The sequence below is a fragment of the Coturnix japonica genome, chromosome 3 (assembly GCF_001577835.2).
Source record: "Coturnix japonica isolate 7356 chromosome 3, Coturnix japonica 2.1, whole genome shotgun sequence".
In the NCBI taxonomy this organism is placed as follows: domain Eukaryota; kingdom Metazoa; phylum Chordata; class Aves; order Galliformes; family Phasianidae; genus Coturnix; species Coturnix japonica.
In genome coordinates this window covers 13,345,277-13,358,720 of record NC_029518.1, presented here as the reverse complement: position 1 = coordinate 13,358,720, position 13,444 = coordinate 13,345,277, and the positions used below count along the sequence as shown (strand labels likewise).

General features: G+C 48.7%; 1 protein-coding gene across 1 annotated transcript; it reads right to left on the bottom strand.

Moving 5' to 3' along the window:
• Nucleotides 1-1,485: 1,485 nt before the first annotated feature.
• LRRN4 (leucine rich repeat neuronal 4) lies at nucleotides 1,486-9,575 on the bottom strand. The gene is made up of 5 exons (XM_015857005.2): nucleotides 9,197-9,575; nucleotides 7,178-7,900; nucleotides 5,442-5,643; nucleotides 5,135-5,269; nucleotides 1,486-4,041 (listed from the first exon to the last, which is right to left on the bottom strand). Exons 2-5 carry the CDS (start codon nucleotides 7,863-7,865, stop codon nucleotides 2,718-2,720), a joined length of 2,349 nt encoding a protein of 782 aa, XP_015712491.1. The 5' UTR covers nucleotides 7,866-7,900; nucleotides 9,197-9,575; the 3' UTR covers nucleotides 1,486-2,717.
• Nucleotides 9,576-13,444: the final 3,869 nt, after the last annotated feature.

Below are 13,444 nucleotides of genomic sequence, written 5' to 3'. Positions count from 1 at the left end.
AGGCTGTTTTGCTTTCAGGTAGCCGCAGGTTGACATGTCCCCTGCTCACTGACCCTCAGTGAGATCAAATCCTGCTGCCTGGTGACCTTCCTCTGTTGAGCCTTGCCGTAGGTGTTGCGGTGATTTTTCATAGAATCATAGAATCACCAAGGTTGGAAAAGACCTAAAAGATCATCCAGTCCAACCATTCACCTATTACACATAGCTCCCACTAAGCCATGTCCCTCAGTACAACATCCAGTTGTTAAACATCCCCAGGGTTGGTGACTCCACCACCTCCCTGGGCAGTCCATTCCAGTACCTGACCACCCTTTCTGAGAAGTAATACTTCCTAATGTCCAGCCTGAATCTCCCCTGCTGCAGCTTGAAGCCATTCCCTCTGGTCCTATCACTAAATACATGAGAGAAGAGGCTGACCCCCAGCTCACTGCAACCTCCCTTCAGGAAGTTATAGAGAGCAATAAGGTCTCCCCTGAGCCTCTTCTCCAGGCTGAACATTCCCAGCTCCTGCAGCCTCTCCTCATATGGCCCCATTGTGCTCCAGACCCCTCACCAGCTTTGTTGCCCTTCTTTGAACACGCTCCAGGACCTCAATGTCTTTCTTGCAGTGAGGGGCCCAAAACTGGACCCAGTACTCGAGATGCAGGCTCACCAGTGCTGAGTACAGGGAGAATTTGTAATGTGGGAAAGGATAGTTAAGATGCATCCTCTCAATCTCATTTTATGCATCATGTTCCTTTGGACTTGCTCATAGTTGAAGGACAACAACCTACTTTATTTCCAGCTGCTGTATCTTTTCTGTTCTTCCCTTCTAGAGCTATCTTCAAGAATACGTACGTAGCTATTCACAAGTCTCTTGATTTGTTCCACTTTATTTCTGGTAATACCAAAGACCTCAGCCGAGGTCATTTCAAGTGGTATTTTACATACACAGGGGAGCATGTGATCCCTGCCCTGATGCAGGGTAATGTGAATCAAAGGCTGACGGTTCCTGCTCATTTCATGTGAAGTATCATCTGCTCTTATTTACTAAACATTCCAGAAAACACAGGAGAAAACAGGCCTGAAATAAACATGAGGAACTACATCCAAAGCTCTGAACTACAAGAATAGGAAAGTGGATGTTTCCCAAGTGAGAGCTGATGCTGTCCTGGTTTCTTTACCTGCAGTTTGCTTCTGTTTTGAGTCACAAAGCTCAGCAGCTCAGGGTGGGCACAGGGAGCATCTGTTCAAAGCTGGTGTCACCTCCAGTGCTGGCGCAGGGGAAAGAGTAAATTTGCATTGGGGGGGTTGCAAACTCTTAGGGGTGAGGAAGCTGCGGCCTGCTCTGTGTGACATACAACGTGAAAACTCTCTTGGCATCAGACAACACAGATTTATCTTAATAAAAACGTTCCTTAACTATGTCTGAAGGTTCCAAAACAATGGAATGTTGGTGACTACCCTTCTGGCTGAACACCACGGATGGTAAACAGAACTCAGAGATCGGTCTTTAACAAAGAATCAGTCTGTAGCTTTTATTTCCATTAATAAAAGGAGCATTAAAAAATACAGAGAGAAAAGAGACTCTTGCGGCGTACAGCACCCTTCATTCTCTGAGACTGGGGTGGTTTTATGTGCTGTATCTGTACAACAGCAGAAACATACACCTTGTTCTCTGAACAGCGGTCGTTAGAGGGAAATGTTTGACCAGGACAAATGCTGTCTCATATAAAAACAACTTCAAATGAACAGGTCTCCCTAAGCTGCTGAAGGACGGGACTTGTCAGCCATCTGTTGCTATTAGAGTAGTAGAAATGAATACCCTGAAGTGCATGTGAAAAATGTCTGCATAAATCCCCGCTGTTGCTAGTGGGCGGATTTCAGTTTTTCAAGTCTCAGCAACATATACATTCAATTCTTTCTTTGCTTGGCTCTGTGCCTCTGGATGAGGTAAGCCATCAGCCGGCTCAATCTGCAGATGGAACTGAGCAGTAATCTCTTGTTTAAAGTCAGTTGTGAAGTAAATGCTGATGTGCTCCCTCCCACCCCTTCTGTGAGGAGCTGTATTCCAAACTCTGCACTGCCTGTGGTTGCTATTGTGGTGGCACTTGGAAGCTTCAGTTGCGGCATGTCACACCAAGTCAGAACAAGGCAGTTGTCCTGGCTGTGATGATCCTGCAGTGTCTTGCTCTTCCTTTTGGCAATTCATTGTCGTGTTTCTTTTTCCTGAGCTGAGCAGTTTCGGTCACCAGAGTTATTTACTGGAGGTGGACACATACAGCACCTTGCCACTGAGCCCAGGGAGGTCTGTCTGCCTCACACTCCTTCCAATAATGCTGTTTTGAAAATGAAAACTCAGCCTCACTTATGTGAGTAAAAGCAGCATCTGTTGTGCTTGGTGAGATGCAATGTGGATTCTTGCTCTGCGTGGACTGTATTGGTGACACTGACAAGGCACCATCTCACGGTGTGAAATGTATGTTCGTATATTTGTAGGTGAGCGTAAAACTAACTTGTCAAGATTAACATCCACACTTAGCACGAGAACAAGAACCCAAAGGCATTTTTTCTGTTTGGCTGCCTCTTTTTTAATTCTTTTCTCCTCTAGAAACACGGTGGCAATGAAGTCGGGTATTTCCTTTTTGGCTTTTTGCTGAAGGACTTTTTGATAAAAGAAAATGTACCAAAAGTGATAGAGACAGCAACCTTGGGATGCATAGAACAATCGCTTAGCGCTAATCTGTTGTTTGTAACTTTAACGGGTAATCAAATGCTGGGTTCTTGTAGGAGACTAAATGTGTACCGTACTGCTCGCCGTGAGGCTTTTTACGTGCCTTGCACAGGCAGATGGACAAAATAATTGTGGAAATGAGAAAGAGCCCGCTTGCTGCAGACAGAGCAGCAAAGATGGACTTGTAGCTGGGCTTTGTTCTGAACCTGGCGCATGAACTGCCGGCACTTCCCTGGTTTGCTGTGTGACTTAACCCTGCGCTGTTGGAAGCAGCCACACAGATGTGGTAAGTGGTGTAAGGTGAGAGGTTGTACAGGGTGTACTGCCTCGCTGTGGAGTAAATGTTCTCCAGGACAAGCTGTCCCTCCTCGCTGCCTTCATCATGAAGCATCAGCTGATAGGTACGAACAATGGAATTTGGGGCGCACCAGCGTATCTGTGCAGAGCTGTCTGTGACTTCAGACACCTCTCTGAGCCTCGGAGGGTCTGGAATTTCATTTTCTGTTGACATGCCGGGACATAAGCATGGGGATGCTCTCTGAAGTTCACTGCACGGCTTCTGAAGGTGTCTGCAAGGGTTGTAGTCACAGGAGGTGTACGTTCGTTGCACGGGGGGTTCCGTTGGCTCCTCGCTGTATTCATAGTCATCTACATAGTGGATCCGTGGTCGGGTGGGTGCGGATGCTGACTGAGCGCTGGGATTTGTGGAGTTCAGCTGCCGTAAATTTGTTTGTGGTGTCCTTTCCACAGCGAAGGAGTGAATGTAATGGGGAATGACATCTGGATTTCCTGTTGCTGGAGCAGAACGCTCGCTAGTGGGCTGGCTGAATAGGCGTTCCTGGGGAAATGCCATGTGAGTTTCTCTGAGCTCTCCCTGGAACTGCTGTGTTTCAGTTTGACTCACAGAGCCATAACCCGTGGTCTGGCTGTAGAGCTCTCTGAGAAAACCGGGGGAGGTGGTTAGAGATGCGAGGAAAGGGGGATGGCTCATGGATTTGGAAACTGCCTCATCCTCCGGGGAGGAACTGTTGGCTTCTGTGAGCATCAGCTCAGCTGGGCTGGCTGCAGTTGTGCTCATTACACTGGCTTCCTCATTCAGAGGAATGTAAGTGTCTTTGGTTAGCGGAGCAGAGCCTGTTGTCATTGCTGCAGTCGTGGTGTAGTAGCTGGCAAGGCTGAAAGCGCCTTCTTGGCTGGAGGGTGTATTTGAATCGGGCAGTGTGATATCTTTCTCAGCCTGGCATTTACTGTAGAGTTCTTGCAGTGAAAAAGAAACTGAAGGCCTGTCCCGGTTTTCTTGGGATGTGGTGCAAAAAGTGTCCAAAGCCCTGCAGAGAGAACAGGTAATAACAGACAAATTTCACAAGAGCATTACAGGCTTCTGTGAGCCTTTTTATCCCAAACCAATCTTCATATTAAAGAAATGAAGCCTAGAGCAGAGCTAGGTTGTGTTAATGATAGTCCTGTGCTAAATAGATAACTTTCCAGAGCACTGTGAGCATAGCTGACTAGCTCTTGGCTTTTGTAAGGTGCCTGAGACAAAGCATCCTTTGGTACTCTGCGCTCCTTGGCAAGAGTGTCTGGGTTCAAGGCAGCTTGTGTTAAAGGTTTAGACTTGAATGCTGCGCTTAAGAAGGAGCCACATGTAGAGAGTTGTAACAGAGTCCCAAGGATCCTTAAACTCAGCTGGCTCAGTCTGCTAGAGCCAGTGCTGAAGCACATCCAGCCACTGAGCTCAGTTTCTTTCTTTACTCAGTCCCTGCAGGCTTGTGTAAAGAATGCAAATGCTGTCCTTCCTGAAGAGAGGCAATCTGATTTTAACAGTGTACTTCCCTGCTTTCTTAGTTATGGGTAGTGAAGTCTTGGTGGCCCCTCCAAAGGAAGACAGATCATGCATATGCAAAGTACTTATTGTAACCACAGTTTATTGTAGTTAATCTGTAAAGCTCTTGGAAAGCATGAAAACAATCGGGGACAAATGGTGCTGTTTGCAAGAGGTTTTGTTCACTGCTTCTGGCTTTGGGAATGCAAGAGCAAGGAGGAAATTGTGAACCAAAGTACTTGTAAAGTCTTCCAGTCCTGCTCCCAGTGCCTGCCCACCAGGGCCGCCTGGCTAGCTCATTTTTTATCGCCAATAAATAGAGAAATATGAACCAAGAGGGAAAATGAACTATTCTCAGAATCCACAGCTAATATCACTTTATACTTTTCTACATAGGCCCACTGTATTTGTCCACTTTTGAGTGTAATTCAGCTACAGTTTCTCCCTAAAAGAGACTTTATTTTTCTACCTCTTGTGGAAATGAGGAACATGCAAGGAATGTGAGCAGCTTGTAAGGTAGTGACTATTTGGTCTTCAAATAACTTGCATATTTAAGTTGTGTATAAAGAGGATTACTTCATCTCCTTGAACACACTTACTTTTGCAGCACGATCTTGGGTGTGGAGAGCAGCCAGGAGAGCCTACAGTCACATAACAGAGGGTTTCCATGCAAGTTGATGATGATACTGTCTGAAGAATTGGTATTCCAAGAATTAAAGGAACTCAGGTTACAGCTAAAAGATGACAAATAAAGTAATTAGTGCTGAGCTCATCGTTGAAGAATTGGAGCAGGCTTAGTATCCTATCCTATATAAGATACAACGCAACATTGCCAGTTGCCTTGGAAATAGCATATTACCAACGCTTCCATTCTGCATTTGAAAGTCCAGATTGAAAACAACTCACTTTTGGAAGGAAAGATGGCTTAGGTTCGGTGTGCTTTCAAACATCTCTGTCCTCACGAAACCCAGAGAGCGGGAGTCACGGCAGTTCAGCTCTCTGAGATGAGGCATAGACCTGAAGTCGGTATCAAGGCTTCGTAATTGTGGCATCTTTGTCAGGTGAAGTAATCTGAGGTTGGGCAAGTCTCTGGTCCACTCCACTTGAACTGAAGCAAAAAAGAGATTTTTTACTTGTTGCATCAATAGTGCATTGCTGTGGATTTCTGCTTAGGAAAAAGCAGCAGACTGAACTGTCAGCCCAGTGATAGATGTTAGTGAGATGGTACCAAGCAGCACATAGAAAAGACAGAGCCCTCTCCTTGTGAAGCATGTGGATTTATTAGTAACTTGGCCAGGGAGCTACCAGATAAAATTCCTAGTGACGTAAAATGTCTCTGTGGTTTTCTGCAGCTATTACGTGTGGGAAAGGAATATAAACAAAAACCAGTACACAGGTGTATAAACACTGCTGCAGTCATTTTTATAGTGTTACTTACAGACCTGACCATATCGCTGTGGGGCAGAGGAGAAGAAGGGAAGATGAAGAGAAGGTAATAAAGGTGACCAGGGACATGGAACAGTTTTCTTATTAGGTAAGGTTAAAGGGATTCTCTGCTCAGAGAGGTGGTGGCTGGAGGGCGATGAGAGAGGTCTACAAAGTCCTGAATGGTGCGAGAACGGTAGATAACACCCCATTCCTCCTAGAGCAGGAAGAAGCTGAGACATGAAACCATGGAGGAACAGGTCTTATACAGAAGTGCCTTTCCATCCCAGGACTGAATCATGTAACTCGCTACCACAAGAGGTGTTAATTTAGTTGTGTATCTGTACAGTGCTTGGTGAGGTGACACCTCCAGCCTCGGGAGGTCTCCACTGCTGCCTGCTGGAACTGGGGCCAGTACAGTTGGGATGGATCCCTCAGTGCTGCCTTCCTCTTGTTCCCTGTCCTTGAATAGAGCTACTGCTGCCCTGTTCTGGGGGAATCACTGCTGTGACCCCATACTGTGCTTCTTGTACCAGTGCTGACTAATAATGTGTGGTGACACCTCACTGAGAGCCCCAATGAGAGTAGGGCTGTTTTAGATGAATAAGACTGCTATGAAGTGAGACAAAAATGCATGAGGTGGCTGTGTAGGTAGGCCAAGGAGGCAGTGGCCTGGCATGTGGGAGAACCAGGGCCAAGCCTTGACTCTGCCCCAACTGGGCAAAGCATTCAGCATCTCCTCGCCTCAGCACCTCAGTTACAAGGAAGCTGGCAGAAGAGATGCATTAAAGGAAAAGTTGTGCTGCCAGTTGCTCCAGGCTGGGAAGTCTCACTGTGCAGAACTGTTGGGCCGGTTGTGGCTGCCACGCTCTCTGCACTACTTCAATGCAGCAGTGTAAAGCAGGGTGTCAGTGTGGGGATGGACAGTGAAATATTTTGGCCATTTGTCCAGAAGGAGAAATTAATTTCTTTCTGTGCTTCCCAAAGCTAATCCTGGGGCTGGCAGTGGCATGCTGTGTGATTAGGAGGGAGGCAAGGTGCTGCAGTGAGATGGGCCATCGTGCTTGATGCTGTCCTCTCTGCCCTCCCTCAGGGAGGCTGCTCTGTGCCAGGGCCACCCCCCAAGGTTACATGACACCGGAGAGCACCCTGCACACTCACATTGGCTGTGGGTGAGGTCAGGCTCTGTGTTTACCATGAGAAATCTGTAAACTTACTTCTCTCGAGAAAGGTCCCGCTCAGATCAAGCACGTTGATGGTGTTCTCAGTTCTGTGCAGAGCATCGCCAGGGGATCGACTGATGGCAAAAGCAGACTCCTGAATTCCCCTGCTGCCCTCCTGCCCAAGCAGAGTTGTGGAGAGGTTCAGGAACTGTAGCTGGGGATAACAGGAAAAAGCCAGTGGCTGGATTTCAGTCAGTGGGTTTCCAGCCAAGGACAGCCACCTCAGGTTAGGCATTGAAGAGGTGTGGCATGGTGGCACTGACGACAGCTTGTTAAAGCTTAAGTCCAGGGAGTGGAGACTGCTGAAGGTTTCCGACCCCCATCTGACTGTCCGGAGGAGGTTCCGCCTCAGTGAGAGGACACGCAGCCGCGGGAGGTTTGCTATGTCCGTGCCATTCACCTCTTCTAAGAGGTTGTTGCTGATATCCAAGACCTGCAGGGTCTCTGGGAGGCAGATGGGGAAAGCCGTCAGGCTGCTGTTGGTGAGCTGCAGGGTGATCCATGTCCTGTTCTTCCAATCCTCGCAGGACATGCTGGTGAGGTTAACGTTCTCCCAAGTGTCTCCCTGTGCCAGCTGGAAAAAGGTGGTGACATCCCCGGATGCTGCAGGCTCAGCTCTGCTCACTGGGCCTGATGCTGTGTTCCTTGCCAGCAGACAAAGGATGAGCAAGAGGGAGAACATCTTCCTGCTGGATGGCTTGCAGTTAGTTGCAAGATCTGTTTGGTTTTTGTTTCGGGGAAAGGAAAACATAACATCAGCATTACAGACTAAATTAAGATACTTCTAGATAGCTACAAGCTATTTAAAAGTGAAACACTTATAATTGTTTTCCTGTTGCATGCAGAGAGCGTAAGGGATAATTAATGTTTCTCCTGTAATTAAGCCTAAAAAGGAGCCCCTTGGGACAGAATTATCATGTGATCTCAGTCCAAGTTAGCTGACAGTTTTTCATGCAGGAAGCAACTGAGCAGTGTTGCACCTCAGAGCAGCAGCAGCATGGGAGGTGAGCTGCTTCTCTGCTCAGTAGTGCAGCAGTACAGGTTGGTACAGCACAACCTGCAGGAGAGGGATATTGCCATGTTCTATAGCTTTCTTTTTGTAGCTGGTTGTGTATTGCTCTCTGTGGGGCTGTCCTGCTGCTGTGTCCTTTCTGGGAAGAGTTGCCTGCTAGGGAGGTACCCAGGCAATGGGGCTGGGGTCAGGTGTGGCCAGGGCTCTGCTGTGGGTGAGATACATGCTCCAGTTCCAGAGGCAAAGGGAGGTACTGGTAATGTAGCTCCTGAGCCACGTTTTTGTTCAAGTGGCCAGACCCGAGTGTGTGCTCCTGGATCAGGGCCCCCAGAATCCTGGGTACTGAGATGCACTTTATTCAGTGTCATGATTCCCATCTATGCTCCCTCCTTGTCCCACCCCAGCTGGGTTTGTGTGGGTATCACAGTGTCTGGTTCACTCGTCCCAGTCCTCTATGAGATGGGTGATGGGAGACATTTCTGATAGACAGACACTTTGAAAGATACACAACATCCATGAGACTCCTACCAAAGCTGACTGCGTTTGAGAGCTTGAAAAGCTCAGCAGGAACCTGAAGCCCCCTTAGAAAAACACAAGCCCTAAGTGACTTGCCCAACTGCAGGTAGCTCTGTGTCAGAGGAACAAGTTAACCATATCCCTGAACTAATGCTTTACTTCTTAATCTACTGTTTCAAGCTCTTTTTTCACCTTAATAGCTACTCGCTGATCCCTGAGCAGAGACAGATATTGCTCAGACCATCATTTATTGCTCCCATCTCATGTTTGAGGTAGGGACCAGCTTTGGTCACCTGAGTCCTTTCCAGCATCTGGAGCCGCACAAGAGCAGAGCAGCCTCAGGACCTCCCGGCCCCCGGGATTCCTGGCTTCTCTGCTCTATGGCACATGGCAGTGGGAGGATGGGAGCAGTGGGACCGCTGGCTCCTGCTCTTACGTTTGCCCTTAAGCCCCCCCCAATCTAAACCGCAGCCGCTCACACATACCTGCCCGAGAGTCCCGATGCCTTGAGCCTCCCCTTTCGCTCAGCACGAGCTGCCGGGCTCTGTTTTATACACTGGTGACTCAGCCGAGGAGCGTCTAAGATCTGCGTTCTGTTCCCGGCTTCCCCTGCTCGCGGCTCTGCCCACAAGCGCGGGCGATGTTTGTTCCAGGCTCGCTCCCCCTGCCTGGAGAGGGGGTGGCTCCGCAGCATTCCCCCCTCGCAGGAGGGTGGGAGGGCTGCTCTTAATGCTGCTCTTAATGCTGCTCTTAATGCTGCCGCTTCTCAGAGCCGCTCCCCGGGCAGACCCGCTGCTACCATCTTCTACTGAGCACGGGGTGTAAAGGGAGCGGAGCGGGGCCTCCAGTCCCACCCATCGCATCTTCCTCGGGCGGAGGGAGTTTGGGAGGGGACAGGAATTCTTCTGGATTTCTTTTGGTGGACAGGCTAATGATGTGGAGCTCTGCTCCATCTGCTGACAAGGGTGTTGATAACACTGCATGCCTGTAAAAGGCTTAAAGCATTTACATTTCTCTGTAAGGCACTAGCACTTGGGAGTAACTCTCCGGATTGCTCTCCCAGGACAGATGGCTTCTCTCAGAGCCGAGGAGGCCCCTCCGACAAGCTCCCACCCACCTGCTGCTCCTGCAAAATCCCTTCAGCTGTGGGACAGGCCTGCAGCATCGCACCGCACTGTGACCGGCTCCCAGTCCTGCTGTGCGGGGCTTCTCTTCTATGTGCTGCATCTGCCGTGATGTGCAGCTGGGAAAGGTTCCCTTCCTGCTCCTTTGCTCTTCCTTTGCTGGTGTAAGAGCAGTGGTGTAAAGCCAAGGGGCTGCTCCTAGCTAGGTCTATTGGCTGTGTCACAGTTTAAGGGCCAAGATGAAGGAGCGGGAACTTGAAAGGAATGTATTAACAGAGGTGGTTCCGAAGCTAAAGCAAGAATGTGGCTGCTCAGTTGCTTCTATAAGACAGTTACTAACATTTCCAGGGAGAACAGTAGTCAGCGCTTTTCATTTGTCAGGGTGACAAAAGAGATTGTGATGTGGAAGGCAGAACAGGCCTGTGGGCTTTGGTGCTAAAGTGCAGATAAAGGTCTTGCTTTCACAAAATCCTTGACTCTGCATGTATGCAGACCTTATCTTCTGACCATGTCATTCATTATCTGTGTGGGGAGAGGACCTTGAAAAACACCAGAACATCCATGGATCAAGATACTGGCTTTGAGTAGGACTCCTTGGAGCCCTTGTGGTTCCTTTGGAGGCTGTGTGCAATTTACACGTTGTTCTGCGTGGATTGGCTGTTGGGCAAGACAAATAGTTTCCTAAATGAAGGGCTAATCCCATGGATTAACCTTGATGGAGCAGCTGTCAGGCCTGTGCTTAGGGGAGCACGCAGGCCAGGTGTTCATAGGCCTACAGGTAACTCTGAGGATCCAGGGGGTTCAAAGGGCAAGTTGGAGCAGGTTAAAAAGATTCTGAAGCATTTGCAACAGGAGCGAGTAGGAGCAAAGTCTGGCCTCAACCACACTGGTGGGAGCCCTGCCTGCTCTTTGCCTTTGCAGCTCCTTAGCTGTAAAGCTCCTTTTTGAGAAGCTGAGGAGCTTGATTCTGAGCCACTGAGAGAAGCTCTTATGCAAAGCAGAGCAGTCATAGAAAATGAGCTTTAGTTAGTTTCTTTTCCATATTTGTCTCTGGTTTTTGGATGCTCAGCTTTGGGGCAGGCGTTACATCTTTTCCCGCTCTTAGCCAAGCTGCAAACCCTGTAATCCTTTGGAATATCATTGCTGTGGTGTATCTCAGAGAGCTGCCCAGCTGCGGTGGAGCTTTTCCAAGGCAGACAGCGGCCTTCTCTCACCAGTTTATTAGAAATCATCTGACAGCGGCAGGCAGGGATTTCCTTTCTCCCCGTGTGTCACATTGGCCTGTTTTCAAGCTGCTGTTTCTTCAGGTTACCGATCTCCTTATTCTGCTTTCCTGGGAGTTTCGGTGGCAACCTGAGGGAATGCTCAGTAAAGGCAGGCATTTTTGTTAGCTTCTTTTTCACACAGATGATCTATGAGGCACAAAGAGCTAAACCAGACCACCCCCTCCTTGGGGCTGATTCAGTGCTTCACAAAACCCCCCTGCCTGCAGGAATGCAAGGGATGGGCCCCGCATTCCTCAGTGACACGGCGATAAGCAGAGCCACGGGGAGAAAAGGAGAAGGTGAGGATGGTACCAGGCTGTAAAGTTTAAGAGATGAGTGTTTCTTACTGGCTGTGGTCCAAGTGATGGCTAAGAATGAAAATATCCTGAAAATTCTGGAGAATGGCTTTTAAAGCCAGCAGAAGAAACGCTTTATCGGTCATTCCATAGAGCGAGCACTAGCAAGATGTTTTCCTACAGACGTTAGGGGGAGAGAGGGTTATTCAGCCCAAGGTTTCAGGAAACTATGGGATGTGTCTGTTGTCTTGTTACAGTAGTGTGGTCTGAGGGCAGCAGTGAAATGCCCTACGGAATCTGTTGTGTGTATGGACAGACAGCAGACACCTAATGTTGGTAGCATTTTACCCTGACCTGACATTGCTTTAATTAAGCACAACATATAGAATATAGTCACAGTTGGGCCAAAGTATTTGTTTGCTATAGGTTTTTGATTTAATCTAAACAATGTTCCTGTCTGGGACTTTGTGCGTTGCAGAGAAAGATGATGATTTATTTCCAGGGTAGATACTCTGTAGCCCTGGGACTGTGCTGTTAGTAACTTTGTTACTATAGGCTGCCCCAGTGGTGGTACAAACAGCAAAAGCCAACTTAAATCATGTTGTTGCACCAGTAAGGGTGTGGTAACTGATGTGGGGGGAAGGTCTGAGTCTGGCTCTGACATGCTTGGTAACATGGGTGGGATGGAAGTGGGGCTGTGTGCAGGCCCAAGCAGAGCAGGCTGGGCTTGTGAGGTGCAGGGTGCCCTGTGCACCCTTGGGCTGCCTATGGGAGCTGCAGCCACTGCCCCGTGCAGTACTGAAGGCAAATGGATGAGAACAGATTCATCTCTATGTGCTCCTTACCTCTCATCCAAGGGTGTTGTAAGTTGGGTGGTACAAGAAGAAACAACAATCTCAAAAACCATGGAGACGGGGCAGGGGCAAGGAAGCGTGGCAGATGGTGGGGCTTGCGTGCCAGCCTGAATGAGCTGGCAGAGCTTCTGCTGGCATAGCAGCAGGAAGGCTTTCTGAGAAAGGCAGTGACGCATCAGAGTGAGACGGAGGGAGGGGTGGCAAAGAACAGCAAGATTTGGTAGTGTTGCTGGAACTTGAGCCAAGGCATCCTTGACTGGAAGGACATTTGTTAGCTAAGCACTGTAGGAGTCACATGCTGTGCTGGTGGGAACTTGTGTTTGAAGTTCCCCTGCATCTGGATTTTTGTATTCAGATAATTCAAACAACAGGTGGCAACCACGGGTGTTTGATGTGATGGTTGTGTGACAAGCCCTGTGCTGAGGGTGGCAAGCACAGAGCTGTGCTTCCTGGTGGTCAGTGTAAGGGAGACTGCTGTCGTCAAATGTGAGGCTCCAGCACAGACATAGCCACAGTCCTGACTGAAAGTCAGTAGCTGACGTGGAGGCTGCCCGGTGGAAAGCACCTCTGGCACTGGCAGCTGTGTTCAGCTCTCCCACAGCTCCCCAGGGCACGTTTTTTAAATGCAAGTGTTTGGGCTTGGACTATCTGCTCCAGCTGGCTCTTCGACTCTGAGGAAAATACCTGGCTTGTGTCAAGCGAGAAACAAGTCAGTCCTCAACTGAAGTAAAACTGGATGGTCCCTTGGCCCCTGCGTAGAAAGTGCCAAGGAGGGAATCACAGTGTGCTGGGCTGTGGGCTGTCTGTATCTGCTCACCCTTTTGCAAAATATGAAGTCACAGTTTGTTTAAACTGATTCTCCAGCTGCCTTCTGGCGTGCACAGAGAAAAGCTCAGGACATGACAGAAGAATGAGGGCTGCCCAGCCTGCGACATTTGGAAATGATGTAGTCACTTCTGCAACATCTCCCGGTGATACGGCAACACTTGTCCCTGAAAACAGTTTTGGTTTGTCCAGCTGCTTTATGAATCCTTCTAACTTCCTTCTCCTGCACCTTTCTATATGCTGTAGGGCAGAATCAAAGTTCTTTTGGAACAAGTGGATGTGCCTGGCTCTCTCTAGCAGGCTGCCAGAAATGTGGTTCCTTAAGCACAATGTTTCTGAGTAATCTTTCTACATTATATCCGTGAGCAA

What these genes read in the sequence shown, in the direction of transcription:
- LRRN4 (XM_015857005.2), bottom strand. Translation starts at nt 7,865, where the DNA reads ATGTTCTCCCTCTTGCTCATCCTTTGTCTGCTGGCAAGGAACACAGCA. An exon ending in CGGGACCTTTCTCGAGAGAA is followed by an intron (nt 5,644 to 7,177) that starts GTAAGTTTACAG and finishes TTTTTGCTTCAG; the next exon opens with TTCAAGTGGAGTGGACCAGA. An exon ending in AGCCATCTTTCCTTCCAAAA is followed by an intron (nt 5,270 to 5,441) that starts GTGAGTTGTTTT and finishes GTCATCTTTTAG; the next exon opens with CTGTAACCTGAGTTCCTTTA.